This window comes from Macrosteles quadrilineatus, unplaced genomic scaffold, assembly GCF_028750875.1.
Source record: "Macrosteles quadrilineatus isolate MER2022 unplaced genomic scaffold, UCM_ALF_1.0 Scaffold_9__3_contigs__length_116548681, whole genome shotgun sequence".
In the NCBI taxonomy this organism is placed as follows: domain Eukaryota; kingdom Metazoa; phylum Arthropoda; class Insecta; order Hemiptera; family Cicadellidae; genus Macrosteles; species Macrosteles quadrilineatus.
In genome coordinates, this window is record NW_026542602.1 from 16052965 (window position 1) to 16076485 (window position 23521).

Genomic DNA, 23521 nt, shown 5'->3' on the forward strand with positions numbered 1-23521 from the left:
AACCTGGGGGCGCCGCTAGGTGCGTATTTTAACCCAAATTTGAGAGAAGAAAAGTAGTTAATCTTTATTTATTTCATATTTATCCCATAGTCTCATAATTGTTTCAATCGTCAGAGAATATCCTTTGTGGAGTGTACTCTATTCTACGTTTGCATTTTATACAAGCAATTGATTTCAAACAAACGCTTGATGGATTGGTAATGGTTCTCTGAACTCTGGCATTAAAGATTTGAGTGTAAAAGCGAGTGAATTTCAAGTGAATATGCATGTACTGCATTAGTTTTCTTTCCGTGATTGTCAAAATAGCGCACCTGAATATTCCCAATATTTACTAATATTTATGTGAAACTCCACCATATTATTGAAAAAAAAAATACAATTTTTTAAGTGAAAACCTGAAAACGATTTCTTATTTAATAACTGTAAAATTTGTCTAATCCACTGTACAGAATGCGGGTTTAGAGAGCGGCTAAGATTTAACTACATGCATTTCCGACACAAGTTGGCAATCAAACAATATATAATCCGTAATGTCACGTTACTTAATAACGATTTCGTGGAACGCAGCTGTTACAGAATGAGCATGGAAAGAATTAGACTGTGACAATACCAATCGTATTATATCATACAAACATTACACCCCGGTACTAATAAATGGACTGGGAACAGGAAATGGAAAACGCCAAATACGTTCAGCCGTCCAAATAATTAAAACGGACAATATTAATGTGGCGCGTTAATTTTAATGGCGGATGCTCAGTTGTATTCCAACGTATGGAACTCAACTTCCAAATGTCAGAATATCGCTTCATATTGGCTAAACAGAAATTGTGTCATGGTTAATATTTGATTGTCTATAGCAATTTGTATTTTATGTGCACCATTGTATAAGGCTTTGGGTCTGTTATGCCTATGTTGCCCTACATTTGCATTGATTTGCTTCCATTTTGTGATATCTGCGCTGCATGGATGTTTAATAAGCACGTGGTAGAATTATTTATTTCGGATTTATTATGTATTGAGTCAATATTGTTTTATTTATTTCTTGTTTTAATTTTAAAAGTTATCAAACAACCGTAGAACAGTCTGGTCTCTTCAATCTAATGGATATTTTAATTTATTTAAAGATACGTTGGTAAATTAGAATCCCACCAAGCTGTTCACTGTCTTATAATAACTTCTTGATCAGCATTGTACGTGTTATTAAATTTACGGAGAGTAAATAAAAGTCCTATTAATATTGGTACGAAACATATTTTGTCGTTATTGAGGTAATACTATATGGTTAAAATCCTTTTAAACGTGATGTAATGTGTTGCATAGGGTATAACGCTGAAAGTCCTTGAAACTTATAGCTTCTCAGTAACAATTTATTTATATTTTGATTATTAAAGGGGATTTCCTGTGATAATATTACAACGTCTAAGGATTTAAGAACTTACCTCGACTATTCACATTTAGGAAACAAAACTTGTTTCTCGACAACAATTTGATATTTTCCTCATTGAATGTTACAGGAAATGCAGTTTAGACACGTACATTATTGGCAGACATAACTCAACATAAACCTTAACATTGAGGTTGCTAGTGTTCAAAACACTACGGGGAGAGAATTTTAGATTATTTGGCAAAAGTTGTGGAGGTTAAGTGTAAATCTAGATAAAAGCCACGACATGCCGCTCACGGAGGGCCTCGAGGACTAACTCCGCGTACAAAACACTCGAAAGTTTCCAGGGACTCCTTGAATGCTTCTATAGATTCAAATACTTAGTGATCATTACACAGGGTGTAATGCCGTAAATAATTAATAATTTTAGGTTCTCGGTTGAGAGACCAATGCATATTTGCATATTTTAATTTTTACATCATTCGCGTTGACTATTTAAGTAACAAGTGAAATTTCAGTAGCTTTCCTCCCTTAATTTGAGGAAACGTTTTTGAAATTTAATGAAAAACTGGCCAATTCATAAGTAATTTTTAAGATAAAATAAAAAAAGTAGGCCATTGGTATTTTGCATTATATTATTTCTATGTTATAGGTAATACAACTTTTAAAACATCCATTCAGTCTGATTTATCTACTTAACCTGAATTTTAACACGGAAAACATGACTTTTTTAGATAAAACAAACGCATTGGTGTCTATACAAAAATAAATCGTACCATGGTATGTCAAACAAACATTAAACATCAATGTTTTGATTTATATTAGCAATTTCTAATTGCATTGCGATATATCAACAACCCGATCGCATAGATAGATATGAGTTTGATTGGAATTCGCAATCACCATTTTGAAGTTCAATATGTTTAATACCAAATATCGGGTGATGAGCTGCACTGGGCTCTGAGTGGTTTGTTTGTTGGGTTATTTAATCGCCTCCAAAACAAATCCAACCAATCACAAACAAGGCCTGGCAACAAACTGTTTTGACGTTTTATCACTTTAATTCAAACCAATGATTAATAGATCAATTGTATTGTTGTGTAATATGTATGCATATTGCATCAGTTTGCATACGATTATAAAATTGGGTTCGGTGGTTAAATATGCAAACTCCTGGGTCAAGTGTCAAACAAATATATTTTATTTATAGGAAACATTAAATATTGTATAGGAAACATTGTTTAATATATGTAATACTCCTTGGCTAGTCAAATAAAAACACTACTGTATCATTTCACAGCAAACTAAAAGCATTTTTCAATAGAAAAAAATTGTTGTTGATATTTTGAGTGGGAAAATAGAATATCTATTAAATGTTTACAAGACCTTTAATAGTTTCTGTTTAATATATGCATCCTCCCAACATCCTCTTACTAAAACCCTTATTAAATCCAAAAGTATTGATTTAAGTAGGAATGATAACTAATTATTGGTCAAACAAAAATTGCATCACCCTCAACAAGATAAATTGGTGGTTAAACCAAATAAAACCAATTAATAAATTAATGTGAGCTTCATAATTTTCATACAGAAATAAGGTAGTTAAAACTGACATTTTGTTTACTTTAATCCCTCAATTATAAGGAAACATAAGCTTAGCCAAAACTTTAAAAGTAACCAGCTCATAAAGCTACGTAACTAACACGTTTGTAATAAATTTATGTGAAGATAGGCAGAGAAAGAGGCTGGAACTGTAATTTATCTCAATTAATTACGCCACCATTGAAGGAGTTAAATTACTTTTTTTGCTCCTCGATAAAGAACCGGCATCGAGAATTGATGGCCTAGCTTAGGCAAATTAATTTGTTTTGTAGACCTTAAGGGTCCTAGCCACCAAAGCTGTGGGATGAAGATCTTGTTTGGTTCTTGAGCCGAATCTTTAAAGTGCTTTTAAATTATTACTTTGCTTTTACGTGCAACGATAGGAGGGGAATCAATTAGTTCTCTGGACTATAACCACTTAAGGGCTTTATTCCAACGAAATGCTCTTTTTCACTTCAGCCTTTCTCGCTGTCCATGAGACCCACATTAGTTAAAGTACAATATTAATTTACATCGAAATTAGTTTTAACAGTATAATACTTAAGCCAATGATTATTTGGTATAGTTAGTTCTCATTTAATTTTAATTGGAATTGAATTATTTTTTTAAATACAATATTACTGTTACCTAAAAGTGCTGAAAACGTTCTATAACTCACCAATACTAGGTAAGTAGTTTTATGATTTAGTGCCTAAGGCCATGGAACACCAAATCAATCACACGTTTGTTTCAGTACTGAACCACTTTTGAGACAGCAACATAATTTTTTTAACAGTAATTTTTTAGTTTATGAATGTAGAATGAAATGTTTTCATCTGTGTAGCTTTTTACTGACTAAGGTGGGCTGTTTCTTTGACCAATACCATACAAGCTGTGATAAAGAACAGGTGGGATCTTATTTTACTGACTTATTGAACTGAAATGCACAGGCTGTGTTTCTAGTATCTATACAGTCAGCTGTGGTATAAGTCGCCGTACTGTGTTGGTCAAGTCACTTTCTCTATATCAAGGTCGTTGTGCACGTGTGTGTATCTTATTGAGGTTATGTCATGAAGGGATCTACCACTAACTACTAACTACGTACCTGGCATAATACATGCTATGTTTGCGAATCAAGAATCTATTTAGATGTACGCATATAAGAGAGAGAACACTTGATACATATCCTTTACATCTAAAGTTTTTTCAAATTCTGTATGCATACTTGTAACAAGTCCGTAGCTTATTACTTCGTTGTTAATCACTTATGCAGTTAAAATGTATACAACATTTTGTCATTAGTGTTATGAAAAAGGCTCTCTATGAGAGCGGGTAAGGGGGGTTTGGTTAGACTTGAGAAAAAAAATAAAATTAGGTACCCACTCTTAAATGTTCACAATTTCTTATGAATTTAATAAATCTAGACATGTTGTCATACGTAAACTGAACACTAGTGTGGTCTGCAGTCTAGAACACTCTCACACATAAATACTACACCGAACACACTGGTATGAAAGATTTGCCTACACTAAAACGAATAGATTATTTACATAAACACAATGTTAACAAGGTGAAATCTGTAACCAAGTAATTATTCATTTGGTGACAAAAAATCAAACTTTTCCGTGTAAAATCAAATAGATATCTGCTCGGATACATTATCAAATAGATTATCCGATAGCATTTCAATTAGAGCACAGTTGTGTAGTTTTCAAGTCAGAGGTTAACAAAGACCAAGAGGAAATGGATGAACGGTCAAGCTTTAATTTTCCCGTCTCACTGGACCGATTTCTTCAACCCGGTCCAACAAAACAAACTTAACATTCTTTGTCCTAAATACGAGTGTAACCCAAGCATTTAAGATTAAAACGTTTATGAGAAACTATTGCAAACTGCGGTTAATTACAGCTGTTCAACCCGAGAAATTACGTCGTTTTGGACGATTTTCTTTGCATCGCTGCATTAACGTCTGCTTTGCATTCTGCATAGCTCTAAAAGTAACAATTGTTTAATTATTCGTACGATTACATTTTCTTTGGTGTGAAGATTTCGTTCAAAATTGGCCAAAGCCTACTTTTGTATTCTATGCTTGTTTTCTCCCATTATTCGGACTACTAAACATCAAACTTGTATTTTGGTAACGCTACAAGTTTTCAAAATATAGTGGGCATTTTTTTTTATTGTGTATAATTGTATAATTTGTGCTTAATTATAGTTTTGAACAACTTTGTTGTTTAACTAACAAATTTCCTGCACTTGAAACGATTTTTGTGATAAAAATAGAAATAGTGATTACACACTGTAAACAAATGAATACCGTAATAAACAATCTAAAAGACCAAAACAAAATTTATTGTGAGTAAACATTCAATCATTTGTTTGTATCCCTAACAGTCTAAAGATAGTGTTTTCCCACATTTTGTGTTTATAGCTGTACGTTATTTCTCACATTTAACAAATATTTAAAAATTAAGTTGAATTTTTTAAGGTGAAATTTCTAAAAATTTACTTTTTGATATGCAGTAGGCTCCAAGCTGGTACAAAACAGATAACTGTCACTTCATATTTCAATCATAAAAATGACAGATACCTATGTTTAAAACCATTTGCTGAATAATGATTCGGCATGCATTTACCTGCTAGTATTCTATTGTGAACATATGCTCACTCCATTTCGCTTGAAAAAAATATAACACCTTTTTGTAATCCGTCATTTCGCATTACATTTTTCTTCTGAAAATTCCAAAAGAACACAATCTGCCTAACAATGAACTTGAGCAGGATCAGCGGCTGAAGGCCAATGCCACGTTGAGGGTGGTTTGATGATAAGACACTATTAATCAATGATAAAGAGTGATGCGATGTCTCATGAGATCGCAGCCTAACAACTGATTAATGATGCGCAATGTGATTAATCTGACTTAGATTTGGCCTTGGTCAGGAAAACTACGTAGTGTATTCTTTCTTGCTTCTCGTTGTTAAGAATTGAGACGGGTATCAATTTATATTGGGGGCAAAGGAGTCGTTTTCCGTTATATTTTCTGAGCCACATTTAGGGTTTTTTCCGGAGTAGGCCTATAGTCCAAATTCTTTTATTTTTAAGGGCTGCCTGAGCTTATTGTTTTCGGACTTCAAGAGCTGTTAAGCATTTATTCGTATAATTAATTGAATAAAGTGAAATACAATGTTGCCTCGATATAATTCACAAAACTTGAGCTTTGTTATTGTAAGACGTGTTGCACACTATCTCCGAGCAAACCTCTAAAGAAAAGGTGTTTAGTATTTTATATTCTACGAAATCCATAGCCGTTATTTCCTTTGAGCTGTGGAGGAAGCACTTCATTTTTCAATAAAAACTAGAGCTTATATTTTAATTTGTAAAACTTCTTGACAATAGTGGTAAAAATCACACAATACGCCTAATGTAAAATATTATGCATAATCATGGGAATGTTCTAAATTTAGGTTAACTGTGATTTATGAATTTCCATCCTTACTTAACAGCATATACTCTTGATGAATAAATACCCTATCTACCATTACTAAATAATCCGTTAGGTATAAGATACAATTCCTATTTATCGATTGGCCCAGTTACCCGTTTAACTTGTAAGATAGAACGATCGTGGTATACCAACCTCAACCTGAACCAAGGACGGTTCTTCGGCACTAAACATTCATTATCGGAACGTACGGCGATTCCCAATGGTCAACCGCCCTAACTGCGATAAATGTTGCTCTTGACTCGCAAACAAATCTTCACAAACTCCTTTCTGAGAATGGAACATTCAGAAAGCATTTATAAGACATTACTCTAATTAATTTATTGATTTTGGATCATACAATCACAAACTTAGAATCATAGTAAAGCATAGTTTCAATATGTTGAAGTTGATGTGAAAACTATTATATACAAACGGACTATTATATTAATGGCAAAACAAAGACTCAGTTTATATCATGATTTTTTGATTTAATAAAAAATCATGTGTTTTCCCCTATTAGTTTTAAGTTCTACCTACTATGGCTGATAGTGTGTTGACTTTGAATTAGGATATTAAGAAGGAGAAAAACTATTTCAACCTACTTACTCAACTCATAAAACTTCGTTTAGAAAAAGTCGATCTGGTTTGCAGCTTCCAGAGAAAGTTTGGCTGCTAACCTAGTTTCTTTCGTTTCCCTGTTTCTAGCTTTTTATTTGTAGAAATATTTGTTTTATTCATACAACATATTAAAATAATAGTACCGGGGGACAGTATTATTATAATAGTTTACACAACGATTGCGTTAACACTATTTACGCGAGTTGCGTACTATACTTTACCTACGACAGTGTTTTAATTACTAAAAATCACAACTCATAACTTCTAAGAGAGGCTATATTTTTGTTTATAACCTCTCATTGCCACTGACAGTGATGCAACGAAACATTGTGTACCAAACACTAATTGCACCACTCAACAATTAAATTGGCCTGAACACCTGATTGGTTGAGGTTGGAGTCATAACAATTTTGCTTCTTCTCTCTCAATCCGTTACCCGTGTTTTTATGAGTAAATCTAGGCTGTTATGAAAGTGAACAATGCTGCTATGTGAATTTTTTCAATTCTAAGAACTGAACTGAGACAGCTACTTTAAAAAAACTGTCGCAGGTAAAATATTTATTTTACTGTTCAATCAACATTTGCTAGCAATTATTTTCCTCAGTAATTCGGGGTTAAGGTTTTAGTAGTATAGAGCCAAGTAAAATAATTAGCATTTGATCGGAACTATTTTCCCATGTTTCAAGTAATCTTCAGTGTAACCTTTGAGAAATAGTAGCAATATCGTAGTATGTTATTATACTGTTGATGGCTTATTATAAACTCATGCTACAAGTCTTTTATCTTTTGTTTAGTTTTCAAATTGTTATTTTGTTTAACAAACATGGCAACTTGGCAACCCTTAAGGCCAACGTTAAAACATTTGACCTTCAATTTAATTTTTTACGTAATTTTGTTGGCAGTTTTAACTGCAGTAAACACGTTTCCGGGCTGGATATAAATTATTTACAACGTTTGAAAGAAATCGTCGAAGCCGTTTTCGAGATCTCTGTGCAAGCATACATACAAGCAAACATTGCTTGTATAGGATTTAACATGTTAATAAAACCACTTTAATCTCATTTTTAAACTGTTGAAATTATGTTAATTATGACAGAACTGCAATTTTACAGAGATGGTTAAATTTGTCTTAAAATTACTTACAGGTTTATCCCATTACATATTTACCATCTGGGCCACACGGTATCGACTGGTGAAATTGGAATTGTTTCCCCACACTTTCCACTAAACCCGAAACCTTCTAGATGATCATTTACATTAGGGCCAAGTTAGTAGTAGGCCCCGAAGCTGCTAACGGGATAATATCCGCAGTATGCTGGATAGGGGTTGTCTAGAATGTCTCCCCAGAGACGCATTTATCAGAAGTTTGGAGTCCCGGGTCTCCTGATCATCTCAGTTTCTGATGATGATGGTTCCACAACCATAACCATATCATGAGAAAACTGTGTCATTTAATATTTTTATTGAGGATTATGTGCAAGGGGTCTCGAATGGACGTAATTTTGTGTAACTATAAATGTTTAATTGACAAGTTAGCATTTGTCTACTAAACAAAACTCGATGATAAATGGATTGGCATAAAGGTTATACGTCTGTTTAACTGATGTTTGTATTTGATAACCTTATATTGGCTGCGACTATGTTTATAAGTTTCGCCAAAATGTTATGTTATATTTCAGTAATGTTTGGGTAGAGAAAGTCCTGTGTTGCATAAAGCAGAATACAACATTAACGCTTGTTTTTTTCGCTCTTACACAAGTTTTTTATTTATAGTGTAATAACGCGTTCGGTAACGGGTAGATGTAAAATGTATTGTTTTAAATTTCATTAAAATAAATTTATATGACTTCCGAAGCTCTTTATATTTTAATCGCCGTAGTAGCACGAAAGTAAATGATTTTAAACGTTCCTTTTACGATGTTTCAAATTAATTACGGACTCACTATAGTGAAAGATGAATAAACTTCAGTATAATGTATAAACAGTATAGATTTCCATTTAAACAGTCTCATATTTTCGTTTCAACCGCTTTCCGTATAAGGGCAAGTATCGATCAATATGTTTTCATTACTGTCTTTGCGTCTCCTCATTCATCAGTAAATTGCTAGATAAATCAGCTTGTTCAACGTTTGATGAACCCAATTCATCCGAAGTATGAAACACGGAAGCGCCGCTGTGTATAATCAATCTATGTTACATTCGCTGATTGTCTGCAATCGCCAGATTTATTATATTATACCAAACGTGATTATGATTAACTTGTATTTTACTGAATTTGTTTTCTATCCCGGACAGAAAACCAAAACTTTTTTGGAATACAAATTTTGTTACAGCAATTTTTTAGTTAGTGGTTAAAAAACATAACACGGTAAAACACATATTTGGAGGTAAAATATGTAATCGAAATCGGTGTACCGTCAAAGACGTTCGTAGTTAAGACATTGCATAGGCTTTAACTTAAGGTTTGGTCGAAAGTTTAGGGTTTGAGGCTCAGCCTTAAAGAACGTTTTGACAAGTTGGTGAACAGTTTGTTAACACTTGTACGTATAATCGTCCAACCCCCCCCCTACCAGGAGCAAGTCCTATGATTCAATGGGACCTGCCGCGCGTTGAAGTGAAAGTAGACGCATGTAACACGGTCAGCTGACTTCCGCCACCACCTAACCTACTTCCGGTCACTTACACTAAACTATAGAACATCATAGTGTACGTCATAGAGTTCGTGCCATATGTGTCCACACATTCGGGTCTATGGTGCGTTCGTGCTGTGCATACTTCGGTGATTTTAACCAAGTGTTTAAAGACTGTCAGTGCCAATTAGTACAATCAATGAATCCTTTAAAACGTTTTACGTACACTTGGGTGCGTTTACAATACTTTAATGTTTGTAAAGTGTGTTTATTTTAGTGGGTGTGTTCATTCAATACCAATTTCCACTATAAGGAAATAAATTTACGTATCCCCTTCCACTGAAGAGGTCCTATATTATTTATACCTAGTTACCTAAGTCACCAGTGAAACAATTACTTCATAACGTTATAAAATCAATGCTATGCAAAAAGTACTGAACAGCCAAAGGATATTTGGTGAATTTCCGATGAATAGAACCACTTTAATGTATACTAATGGAAGTTTCCGGCCCAATAACAGTATTATAGTTTAACGGTAGTTTTACAGCCTCAAAATATGTTGGTCGTTTGATGCCTCATAAACTGCACCTGGTGATAACGACAGCTGAACAGCTATAACATTTTGGTCAATTTTGTCAACAACCATAAAATTGGACAAACAAAAACATAACTCATATCGTAGACTTATATGGTGAAAACAGCTCTCAAATAAGGTTTCAAAATAAGCGGACTTGATTTTCGAAAATTAAAAATGCCTTTCTAATATGATAATAATATGCAAACTGAGAATCAAACTTGGTCCTTATCAATAACGTTTGATCATATTGTGACCTTTTTACCATATAGGAAGGGTGGATCCTATTTTTAATATAAAGTTTATGATGGTTTGAAACTAGGTCAAGCTATCCTTGATCGTTGAGCTTTTATTATAGAGGCCTGGTAACAGTTGGTCAGAATCAAAAATCAGTAACAAAGCTACACAAGGCGTCTCAATTTATTCTACACACAATACGCATCCTTCCCTCTTCCTAGGGTTCAAATAGACCAGTTGTTCCCTATTTAAATGGTAATAAGTAATAATCAAAAATCTTCCTTTGACACAAAAATGTAAATATGTCCACTCACAAAATATTGACAGAATAACCGATAAGCAAAAAGAAATTCCACGATTGGACTTTCGACACTAAAACTTGGAGAAGATAGGAGTGAATCTTAATGGATTTTCAGATATAACGAGTTCTCCAGGTAATCTTCTGGCTAGAGCTACAATTTATGTCAATCCTAAAGCAGGAGGTTGCCATTATGAAGAAACTTGGAGTCAACGGACTCCATTGGAGTTTGTCCTTGTCCCACATGTGCCGTGCTCTTTGGTCCGGTTCTGTCAAAGTGCACACGTGAAGTGGTCGGTGCAAACTCCACTGACACATGGAAGGCAAGTGAAATGCTTAGATCCAGCGAACTCTAAATTAGTAATGAATTTAGGTCATGGTCAGTGACATAAGGAAATCAAAATGGTTGAAAGGGTTTTACTCAGTTTTGTTGCTTAATGATTGGTTTGGTCTTGAGGTTGTAAAAGCTATCCAAATAGGAGTCTAATGGTGTGCCTCACCTTGCTCTAATAGGTCATGGGCCCTTAAACTTCTTTTCTTTATTCTGAACTTTAATTTAAACAAAACACTCAACTTCGGATTCATATAGTATTGTTTTTAATGTCCCTTAGGATATTAGACTAGAATTTGACTGTATACTCATATAAACGTATGAGATATTCAATAACGATTTGAGTGTGATGGCCAAACCCTCTCACATGAAGTGCAAAATGCTATGGGGATTTAGGGCCAATCGAATTAGTAACTTATCAGTGTGTCGGCGTGTGTGTGATATTTATATGCAGGGGTGTGTTTGTTCGATTTCTATAGATGTTTCTTGTTTTCTGATAGTTTCATAACTCAATTTTGACTGTTTAGCCACTGACTGTCTGTTTTTTTTTTTGTTTTTACTGTGAAAACTTAAATTTATTGGAAGAATTTTCTATTAAAACGCATACATTTCATACAAGCTAGAGTTGTTGAACATTTATAGCTATTCAAGTATTAAAAATTGGAATGAACGATCGCATTTTTAAATAATTCTCTCTAGAATATTTTAGCAAATATGAGACTAGTTTATTATTACGTACTTACCTACAAAAATATATAATTAAATGTAAACTGCATTTATCTAAGACGGTTTTATTGTTTAATTATTATTTATCACGCATTAAAATAAACTTATCCTCTGGAAAAAATAAAAACGAGCACTTACTTACTATACTACATAAATGATAACATTTCTAATCATTTACTCCTCAGCAGCCATCGAAAATCCCACTTCACAAAGTAGACAAATTTATAATCGATCCAGTTACCAATCCCGTTTGAAGTGATTATGATATACGGTTTCAGAAGTAAGCTGAGACAGATTTATCTTTAGGGTGTCTTAGCTATCTGCAGCAGGAGTTTCTGATAAGGACAAGCTATTTATCACAGGCTTCCGCGAGATTGTTTGATGAATGTATCCCAATTAGAGTCTCTTGACACCCTAAACTCCTTGGAGAGGGTTTCAAATTTATTTGAGAAAAATGTTCTCAAGATTAAGTTGTACTTTTTAGTTTAAGCATGAATAATATTTTTTTTTATGTTGTAAGCCTTCTTTGATTTCTCGAGTTTTTTGTAAATTAATAAATGTTGTTGTTTTCATTTAGTTTTGGTTAATTTTAAAACCCTGCAATGAAATCATTGCACTTTAATGGTTTACTCAATTGTACTTTCTTCCTTAAATACTTGTGTTTTAAATATTGAAGGACATTTCTTTCCTCGGATCAGTCGGTAATGTGTTTGATCGCAATTCTTGGGCAGCGATGTGGTAGGTTCGCGTTCTTGTCCTGCAAGTCATTCCTGCACTGTACCGACTCACCCCCTGATTTGCTGGATAAAAAGCCCGAGATCTTGTGGATGGGTGAATGCAGAGTTAAACTATACCGCCAACCTCTTTAGACTGTACCCACTCTTGTATACAACAAGAAGCTAACTAAGTTAATGCACGGGATTACGAACGTCGTACCTAAGTTTTTAAAAATTACTATTGTTCGCTTAAACCTTTAAATTTTTATATATAAATATATCACAATCCCGCGTTAAAGCTGAAGCCACTTAACAATAACAATTAACTTTTTTTAATTGAGCTACCGAGAGGGTGCGCTAGTGTACACTACTGCTTTCTGTCAAATACTAAAACTTGCAATAAGACCAAACTATAAGGACATCTTATTGTGAGCTATATCATCTCTAATATCACATATACAACACATTACTAAAATCTAAAGAAACATTTTCAGATTTTATGATTGGAAATTTTGAATGTATTTAATCCAAAATGCAAAGCTTAAACTCACGTAGACCTTTAACCTAGGAGCATACATTTTTTTCTATTCCTTACCTCCCCTGATGATGGGCAGATGCGGTTGTTTCGCCAGCCATTCCTTGAGAGCTGTGATATCCTGGCTGACCCCACGGGACGTCATCCCGTACTCCCGGTACACCCGCGTCCGGGACTCCGACGACTGCTCCAGTAGCTTCATGGGCATCTGGAACAGCGGGAATACAGGAATAAATTTAGCTTAGAGAAGAATTTTTTTTTTCAATTTAACAGACATTGAAGAATAACCTAGTATGTCAGTTTTTTTTCGATTATATGTTAAGAGATTTTTCATTGGACTGTTTTGACATTAAAGATTTTTTAAGTTCTTGCTTATATGACAAAAAAGTGCAAAGAAAAGTTATAAGGGTTTTGTCCGTAAAGACGATTGGACTATATTAATTTATTTATTCGAATGGTATACATTTTAGGCATCATATTTAAATAGTTCAATTGAAATAAAAATCCATTCACTTCCAATCTTATAAACCTATGATAAATTAATGGTGGGCAACCAAACAGGTGTATCTTTAAAATTCCTCTGATTTCAAACTTATTTAATTTTTACACCAAACCAGAGAAATAAGCACGATACATTTTGCGTTGTAAACATTTATTACTTTATGATAAAAGTTAAAACTATTAAATGTTTTCAATTTTATTGTTAGTTGGACGAATCTAAAATAAATACTGGGATATAACTGCGTTTTAGGTTTTAGTGAATACGGACATAGACTAAGCAACGGATAATGGAGAAACTTCATATAGACCACTTAAACCTGTTATATAAACAACTTCTATTCTAGGAAACTTTCACAAGGACTAAACTATAATTTCTTAAGTAGCCAGAAAGTATGTATACTCAATCGAAATTAATCATACACTCTGTATATGTTTATTAAAAACAAAAATTGAAGCTTCCATCAACAACTGTTGCATTGCTTCTAAATCTAAAATAGCTCTATGGGCAAAATAAATTAACTTTTTTATGTTTTTAACTCGCGTAGAGTTTGTATAAATAATAAAAACTCAACAATATATTATTTCTGATAGTGGTTATACGAATTTGAAATTCACCAACCGTAATCTGAGATGCAAGGCAAGGAGCCAAAATTATACGACAGACCCACCGTAGATCTTGGTTTATTTTAAATACTTAAAGCCCCATATGTCATCCCCATAACCCTAGCGAAATTTATAGCTTTGCTCATAACATATTGATTAAGTGGAGCCACTCTGGTTGTTTTAAGTCAATTAACTAACGGTTAGTTAATATTCGATTTAAAATGCTTTTGTAATGCTGTATATTTCATATTAAACTATTGAAGACCACTGAGAATCAGTTATTTTGAACTTAATGTAGAAAACTTATATCCAGCAATATCTACTTGTAGGCAATTAAATTTTAGAAACCAAATGCATGCCAGAAAATTTTGCGTAATCATTTGTTAGGCTAGAAAATATAATATTCAAACGTAGGTATAGTTTTCCTTATGTTTTCCCAACAATAGACTTTTATTGGTCGCTTTTAAAAAAATGTTTAACTAAGATTGTTAGACCACATTAAGTTTTCTTTAGACATTTATTATTATCGCAGTAAAAATCTGACGGGAAAGAGACTTCAATGTTGAGAGGAAATTTAGTTTTAAAACATTGCAGTGTTAGTTTACGAAGCAAGTACATTTTTGTAACTTGATGCACAATAAGACTGATAAAAGATATGGGTAAATATTCATATGTATAAATTCCTGTCAGTTCGACAGGAATTTATTTTTATAATATTTTCGACTCAAATATTTTTATAAAGAAAACTATTTTTGATCGGCTTCAAATAATTTTAGTCGTTGATTTACCTCACGTTACTTTTCTTTATTAGTAAACTTGAATTAAGGTTAAATTTGCTTCGTCCGTACTTTATAAACCTATTCTACGCAGTCTTTTTCCTCACACAATCGATAAACGGTGCAATTTCCCTAATCAAACACAAAACCTCTGAGCCAACCAAACGACAAAAGACACAGTACATTTAATCAAGCTAGTTTCTAGTAACAAATTCAACAGTGTGAGCCCGACAAACAGCCAGTCGCAGAAAGACAGAGGACGATGAATACAGAAGCAAACAGACGAGCTCAAACACGTCTGTTGTAGTGCAAACAGAGACGCGAGCAAGTATTTCGGCAAAGGGATAGTGACAGGTCAACTGTGAAGTTTAGCAAAGAGCATTGTTGATGAGTTTAATGGATTGGGGCAAATATTTGACTTTGCGAACAAATATATTCTATCACCAGCTGGAAGACGGAGTTGACCTTTTTCTTTGGAATCGTTTGAAATGCGTATTTGAAAAGACATAATGAGAAATGTTATTTTCATTCCAAATTTGTATTGATGGACATATAATTTATTAATAATGGTGATCTTAAATTATTTCCGTGGGCGAGTGTGGAAAGTTTCTCGAGTGCAGCATAGGCAGTTTGAACTCGCGTTACACATTTTCCTACAGTCACTACTGTATAAAGCATATAAATAGTTAGTCTTTCAAACACTGTACAACACATTTTTAGGTAAGTTAAATCCAAACATTGAATGAAATGGGAAACGCTGCACCAGCTGATCGTAGTCGTAATACAGGGGTGCCCATCCCCCCCTAGACTCATGACGCACCCCCCCCCCCAATTGAGCAACAGCCCCCCCCCATAAATAATGTACACAACAAATGAGAAACATTATTCCCCCGCCCAGCACTATTTGTAAAACTATAAAAGAAGTTTTAACATTTTTTTAGATATTTAAAATTCAAACCCAGGTAATCTATATCAATAAAGTTATAGTTTTGTCTGTACATTGCTCAGAATTATACATATTTTGGGTTATTTATGTTTTATACATTGAAGAAGTTGAAACATGTCTTATCTCAATTTATGTCCGTCTGTCACGGCCCAGAAGGCATTTTATGCAGCCTACTCATGGCCTACTCTAAAGAAAACTAGAGTACCGATTATGATTCTAATGGTTTAATTGTATCCACAGGATTGGCGAGAGAGTCCTTATAGCCATTAAAATATGGCCTCACTATTTTGGAAATAAAATAACGGACGATCAAAAACACAATTTTGTGTGATTTTTCTAGTTTATTTTCTCCATGTTTACTATATACGTCATTAATTTATGAAATGCTAATAATCTGTTAAGATAACACGTCATATATGAAATTACGAACAGCTGTTTTGATAAAGATTCCTTTTCCTAGCTGTCACTGATATTTTTACATAAATGTTCTTTAAGAATACTGTGTAGGCCCTAACCATTTCCGATCACGTTTGTAAGCAAATCCAAAACCAAGTGAGATTAATAACCGTGTGGCTTTGGCTTACATAACGGGTTTGATTTATCACGAGTACTAATATATGTAACTGTAAATTAAATTAAATAACTAGCCATCATCCAGGTCGGGAACGGGAGATTCTGTGTGTATCAAGTTGTACTTGAATTTTGATTACAGGGAAAAGACCGTGAATCAGTGTTGTACAGGACTGGAAAACTTATCTTCCTATATAAATAAAATTAGAGTATTATAAGTCACATCAATTAAAAGAATTTGATTTATTGCCAGAATATCTATATAGCGTTCGTAACCTCTGCTTAACGAATTGTCAGCGTCTTTCTCGATATAACGATCCCATCTCCCTCCCTTTAGAAATATCACAGCTCTTTTGATGAAAATGAAAAGGAAACAACGCTTGCGCCAACAATCGTCTGCTCCGTTATACACTTCTGTCTGCTGTGCACTATGTTACAACAGATTTCAGGTCCAACAGCTGGGGAAAGATGACGATATAATGCTTAGTACACTGTGATTGAGTGATAACCATGGTAACTTTAGTAAGGCTGTGATTGGCCAATGAGTAGGCCTAAATATGGCGACTTGTTGAATTTGTGTATGAATTGAAGAGAAACCTATTAAAGAACAGAAGAACAAAGAAAGAGAATAACAATTGTTCTCGTTACATTCTTTTTTAAGAGTGTTTTAATTATCTCTAAATATAATTTACACTTTTTTATTACTTATCTATCAATTCCTATGCTGTGATACAGCACCTATCGGTAGCCTCTGTCCATCATGAGCAGTACCTTATAACACTTTCTAAAGGTTCCTTTAATATTTACGTTATTTATAGCAATGCAATGTTTGCATGCAATGTTTGATTAGTTGAGTTTGAGTTAGCTACAATTTTAAACGTTGCCGTTTGTACAACTGAACAAAGATAAATGATTTGAAATTTACAATAATAATGATTGTGCAATATTGAATTTCGTTTATAAAAATGTAAATCGTGACGTTAATGGCTGTTTACAGTGTTTTAATGAGTTTGTCATCTGTTTTTATACTATACTGGATTAACCGTATTTTTCATTCCCCCCCCCTCTCACTATTAACTCAGGTAATCGAGTATCTACACAATAGTGTAAAGTATTGTAGCCTATGCTACTTGCTACTTGATTGTATTTTAACGAGCTTTATGTCAACAAAGCGTTCTGCTGTGCTAAGTCGCGGTGTAGCTGGACGTGTCTGTACCACGCGTTATCTTTACCTATCACAGCAGTTGAGCCATCCCGTGCGCTCCCTCTTAGATCTCACGTCTTGCTAATCTTAAATAATAACTTTCTACACGAATCCTAAACTATCCTAAAATCCTATTTTAACTAATTTAATTCAATAATATAACTATTGTGATTAATTAATCGACTTTCTATCTGGCGACTTCGTAATGTATTTTGGATTGTCGTCACATTGAACACTGTTGCAATTAACTTTAGCCCCCCCCCCATTTGAATTTTTTGAGCCCCCCCCCCAATAATTTCAATGACGCAGTCTGCGTCACGGCCCCCCCTTGTGGGCACCCCTGCGTAATATATTTAAAAGTTGCCAACTCATTTTCAAGCGCACACGCATTACGTGTCACGCATAAAAAAGCACGCATTTTTTGTTGTTCGGTTGGAATACTGGTGTGCAACAAAAAAAAAACTGTGAAATAAAAGTAAGTAGATGCAGTAATTAGCAATTTTCTGTTTTATAATCAGTGTAAAGGAGGCCACTTTGTCAGGTGGCTGTAGGAACATGATTTTAATGGCCCGAATTTGGACATTATTTAAATTTGCTTGGATGGAACTGTCTAGATCATATGTTTAATAGTATAGGATTCAGGTCAGCAACGTAATTTTTTTGTTTATGATCCATGCCGGTTCTGTTCAAGTATTCGTGGTTGCTGGTGAGTGGTGAGTGGTTATATTGTCGAAAGTACAAATCACATTAAACATGTTTCATCTCCTGAAACGATCTTAACATGCAACAGAAGCATTTAAATGGTACAATGACAAGTACTGCATTTTCTTTGCGTGTTACAGTTGTCGTATCTTAAGATTTTAGGTGGGATACATTTTTCTAATCTGTATTCAAGGACGAGAAAATGGGTAATTTATTTATATTTAAAACACCCTAACTACGCGTAAAATAAACGGTATCAAACACCTATGTATTTCGATTTCTTTTTATAGCATTATTTATGAGCATTAATTTTGTACTATATTGAAGACGAGTAGGCCTATGCTGGAAATCTTCATTTTAGTAACCTCGAACTGATTAAAGTCTTAAAATATTATTAATCCAAAATAAATCTTTTATTCAATTATTTATTTCCTTCACAAACATTCACTATCTAAAAGACTGCATTCACACCACATATTGTTTATTTATCCATTTATGTATTAAACTCTTAAAATTAGATAACGGAAGTTTCAGTATACGTTGCATTTATGCAACCCGCCTAAACACGGACTTTTCCCCTCTGATTTAGTTATTTGTAAAGAACGTCCTTATCAAGGCCGTGTTTGCCCAGTCCTCCTGGCTACGCCTCTTTGCTGTAAGGACTGAAATATTTCCAAGGGACAACTCGAGTACTTTGTCAATAGAAGGCTGACTGTCCCTTAGTAACTAGTTGAACAATGTTTTTCACCTTTCAATCTTTTTATTTTGTTTGAAAATAAATCAAAGAGTTAATGTCGGTAATATTTTCATTCTCTTCTATGGTAAGAAGATCTAAGAAAATGGTCATTCTATTTATAGCTGAATGTTAGGCCTATATTGAAATCGTGTATAATTTCAGTATAATAAAAAAAGTTCACTATTTGTACTCCGTCATGCTGAATTAAAGTTATTAAATATGGCTTATTGTATATGTGAATATTTTTAAAACTCGATGACGCCCAGTTAAATGTAATGTTTCAATTGTCACTAACAGAATTTGCATTAATTACCATTTTTATTGGTAGTAAAATTGTTTTGAACATTTTTATGGCGGTAACTGTCATTGACCCGTGGATCCTTTTTTCCTCACCATAAATTTAGTGTGAAATGATTCACCTCAAGGGCAATACTGAAAGCGTGTTGTCATTCCACGGCCACCAACAAACACACGTCCATCGTAAAAGCCTAGTTTTTGGTAATTAAACCAAACTATTCCTTGAAAACACTATAAATTTCAGTTTCCACCACTAAATGCGCAGTAGACTAAAAACTAATAACACCTATACAGCTTCGGTTGCATTGTTAGATACAATATGTATTTTAACGTACAAGAAAGTTTATTTCAAATTACAAAAGAAGTCATGATCCATATTCAAGGAAAGATTTGTCAAGCGACGGAATAAAAAGAGAAGGTCGCTGTATCACGTTCAGCAACATCTGTTTGGTATTTTTCTGCGCAAATGTTTCTTGATATTTTCCATCCGATGATACCACTCTCATGTCACTAGTTTCCTAGATGAAACGTGGTCGTTTGAAAACATTAAACCCTGACCTTTGTCTTGACACACACACGTTTGACATTTGTTAACTAATAGTGTAATTATGTTTTCAATTCATTGAAAAATATGTTTTATGGTATAATTAACATTATTTGATGTGGTTTAAGATTTAAAGGCTACTTTAAATTTTTAAGTCTTGAGTATGAATATTTTCACAAAGTTGTATTTTAAATATTTCATATCTAAGTTATACATTTTCCAGTAATACATTTTTTACTTGAACTATGATTTTCAAGAAGATTCTAAAACTGATTCCTTGGCCTTCAAATTCAAACATTTAACAATGAAGTAAGAACATTTGTAAAAGGGAATAGGTATAATCGCAAACTATATGAAATTATTTCGTGTCCAATTATTTTTTTCATTTAGAGCTACAACCATTGTACTGTTTCCCAATTATCTGAAGCCATTGATGTTATTGATGGTACAGTTATCTTACTGACGTATACTTGCCGTCATTAAAAAACTTCTACAATGATTGAGTTTTTTTTTTTTTTAAGTTAACTAACGTATACAAAACGTTTACTTGTTATATTTAAATTTCTTCAAATTTTTTAATCCACATTATAATGACATGATTGATTTTTCCTCATTTGCAAATCTCTTTTATACAATTTTGGAATATGAATGCGTATAAAGGCACAATTATTTAAAATATCCATTAAAAAATCATTATCTCTGTAAGTTCGAATTGAGTATTTTACCTTAAGTACTGTAATGCAATATTTTAACGTAGTGAAAATGTCTTTCGAACCAACTTAATTAATTTATACTAAATCTCATTAAAATACAGCAAATTACTTTAATTTATTTATGACTTCATTATGTGTGACCTTATTTAATGCAGACTCAATTTACAAAACTAGTGAAAATATTTAATTACCCACAAAACGACCAACGAAGCTAGTCACATTTGGTCTTCGTCGATAAATAATGCTTTCAATAATTAGTAATTGACATACCGATTAAATTTATTGATAGCAATATATTTGTTAGAAATGTCAATATAGTTCTAATTAGAGAAAATCATACTATGTTAATGAAGTTACATTTCAATACTCATCATAAGATCGTACTTTGGTTTAAAATATATTGAGCTTTAAGTGGGTCGAAGAGAAAGATTTCTTTTCATTAGAGCTAGAATTGGAGCTAAAATGTTTGTTTTGCTCTTTGGTATCACGTTATAGAAACCTAAACTGTAAAATCGCAAACTTAGCGTACTTACTCGGTATTGCATTCAATGATTGCCAATAGCCTTGCTCCGAACAAACATTCATTCTATTTGGATTCAAAATCTTAACTATTTTCCTTTAATTTTGGATCCTCCGGTAAATAAAGATCACGAATTGTTTCTAGCACGTCAGTACGGGAGGTGTACTGTACAGAATGTCACGTTTACACACATCTTGCAGCTGATCCTAACTGTTTAACTATTCAGCGTACGTGACAGTTCATCAGTCATATGTTTTTGACGGTCTTGTCACACAAACTTAGGTGGAACTTGTCATGTTAGATAAGCAAGCGTCTTACAATGTTGCCTCTACAGTTATGGGTCGGAAGTTGTTTAACTGTTGAGGTGTATAGTTAAATTTTACTTATTATCTAGGAGGGTTAAATTTAAATCTTTTTCTCCCTTAAAAAATTTTTAAATATATTTAGTGTACTGCCTAGTGATTTGCATCTCGGGTTGCATCTTTGGGGACGGGTTCGATCCCAACATATCCACAAAAATACTATGGGTTTAGACCGCTTCCCTTTATAGTATAGGTGATTCCTTAATTTAAAAGTCATTCGTGTAGGTACTGTGAAAATATGTTTCACGCTATAAAGGTTTTTGTGTGTTTATTAGTAGTAAATAGGCTCAAACCCATTTGTAACTTACAAAATTCAAATGTATTCATCATTTTTTTCTGATATTTTTTTCTCTTTTGTACAATAAATTACTACTATCTAATGTAAAAAGTAAGGTCTTTCGACAACAACGACCTCTAAGGATTAAATACATGGTCAAATGCATCATACTTTAAACTTATTACGCGTTTTAAAATACATGTCACCATCGTATTTACATTTCCCTTATGCGATTTAAAGTATGACAATGTATTAAACATAATGGTACAGTATCCCCCACAATTCTCACAGATCTTATTTATTGCCTGCGCCATAATCAATAAGTGTCGGTAGCTTATGGCTTTATGGCTCCGTCTGAGCTCATAAACCACATAATGTCTCTCATGATGGCTTATGTCGCACGGGACAAGAGTGATGTCACAATGTCATGACGTCATTGCCGTTATGTCAGAGTTCGCTTGATCAACTCAAAGCTTAAAAGCTTTGGCTGTTTCCCAATTTAGTATTCTGGATTTAATTGTAACAGAATGATCATCCTCGGATAAATAATTTGGTAAATTCCATTAACTTAACAGAGTGAATTCCGTTGATAATATTAAACAGATATCAAACGGAGTGGAAAAGGGTCCACGACAAAGTTAGAGGTCGACGGATTTCGGTCCGAGTTTATCTGGGCACTGGGCAACAAACTTCAAACGTGTACAAGTTGGCTCACATCTGACTTTGTCCTAGTTGAAAACTGTATGTCTTTGTGTCATACAAGTACCCGAATTCCATATGAAAATAGTTTAAAACTTTTACTAAGTACAGTACTTTTAATTAACAAACTTATACATTGATGTGCTCGACAACATCTTGACCTTGCATTTGTCTGTCCACATAGACTTAGGGTCTGTGCAAGGAACGTATACAGCAAAGCAAGGGGCGAGCGACTGATACATTTAGTGGTACCAGGAACTAAACACAACACATCTGTTCATACACATATTAAGTGAATGCATCACTCAGTTCAGTTATCTTTCAACTATGCAAAAGCTATAAGATTGCGTGCACGGTAAGGACATTGTGGCCGTTTCTGTACTACTTAAATTAATCTTCATACGTGATATCATAGACTCGTTACATCTTACTGTTGATAAAAACGTTCATGTATCGAGTGTAAAACAAAGCATTGCAAATGTCGTGAAATGGATTTATATTTTCTTAGCCTGTTGATCACGAATAAACAACTTTCTGCACAAAAACTTCAGCCAAGGTTGAATTTTATAAAAGGACTGTTTCACAAAACATTTCCAGAAGAAATCGCGACATGGGAAAAGCAATAAGGACCAGACGCCGATCTTGTCGCGTGGAGGCTGAATGATTGCGCTTGTACGTCCATTTCAACCCAACTCCTTGCTGACTAAACATAGCAACTCAAACATTCTGTAGTACAGAAAATAAATCCTTAATAGCTCAGCATGTCTCAACAATGACTGTAACGTGAAAAAAAACACTATGTGCAAACGCATTTTGTAAATGTCTTTTAATTCAGTGTACACATTTATTATAACTAGAAACATATTTTTAAATAATCATAAAAATAGTGTTAATTTCAAATGTATTGTGAATTTGTTGAGTCACAGTTTGCAGAGGTGCTTATAAGCCAATAC

At 33.6% G+C, this 23521-nt stretch overlaps 2 protein-coding genes across 2 annotated transcripts in view; one reads left to right on the plus strand and one right to left on the minus strand.

The window, feature by feature from the left end:
- The window catches only part of LOC129002913 (acetylcholine receptor subunit alpha-like 1), a 303805-nt gene that overhangs the window by 214490 nt on the left and 65794 nt on the right, over window positions 1-23521 (plus strand). The gene's annotated exons all lie outside the window — the stretch shown is intronic.
- Window positions 1-23521, minus strand: part of LOC129002914 (alpha-tocopherol transfer protein-like) — a 52898-nt gene that overhangs the window by 13785 nt on the left and 15592 nt on the right. The window contains exon 2 of the mRNA XM_054431033.1: window positions 13179-13326. Within this exon, the coding sequence (XP_054287008.1) occupies window positions 13179-13326 (148 nt within the window). The remainder of the gene's footprint in view (window positions 1-13178; window positions 13327-23521) is intronic.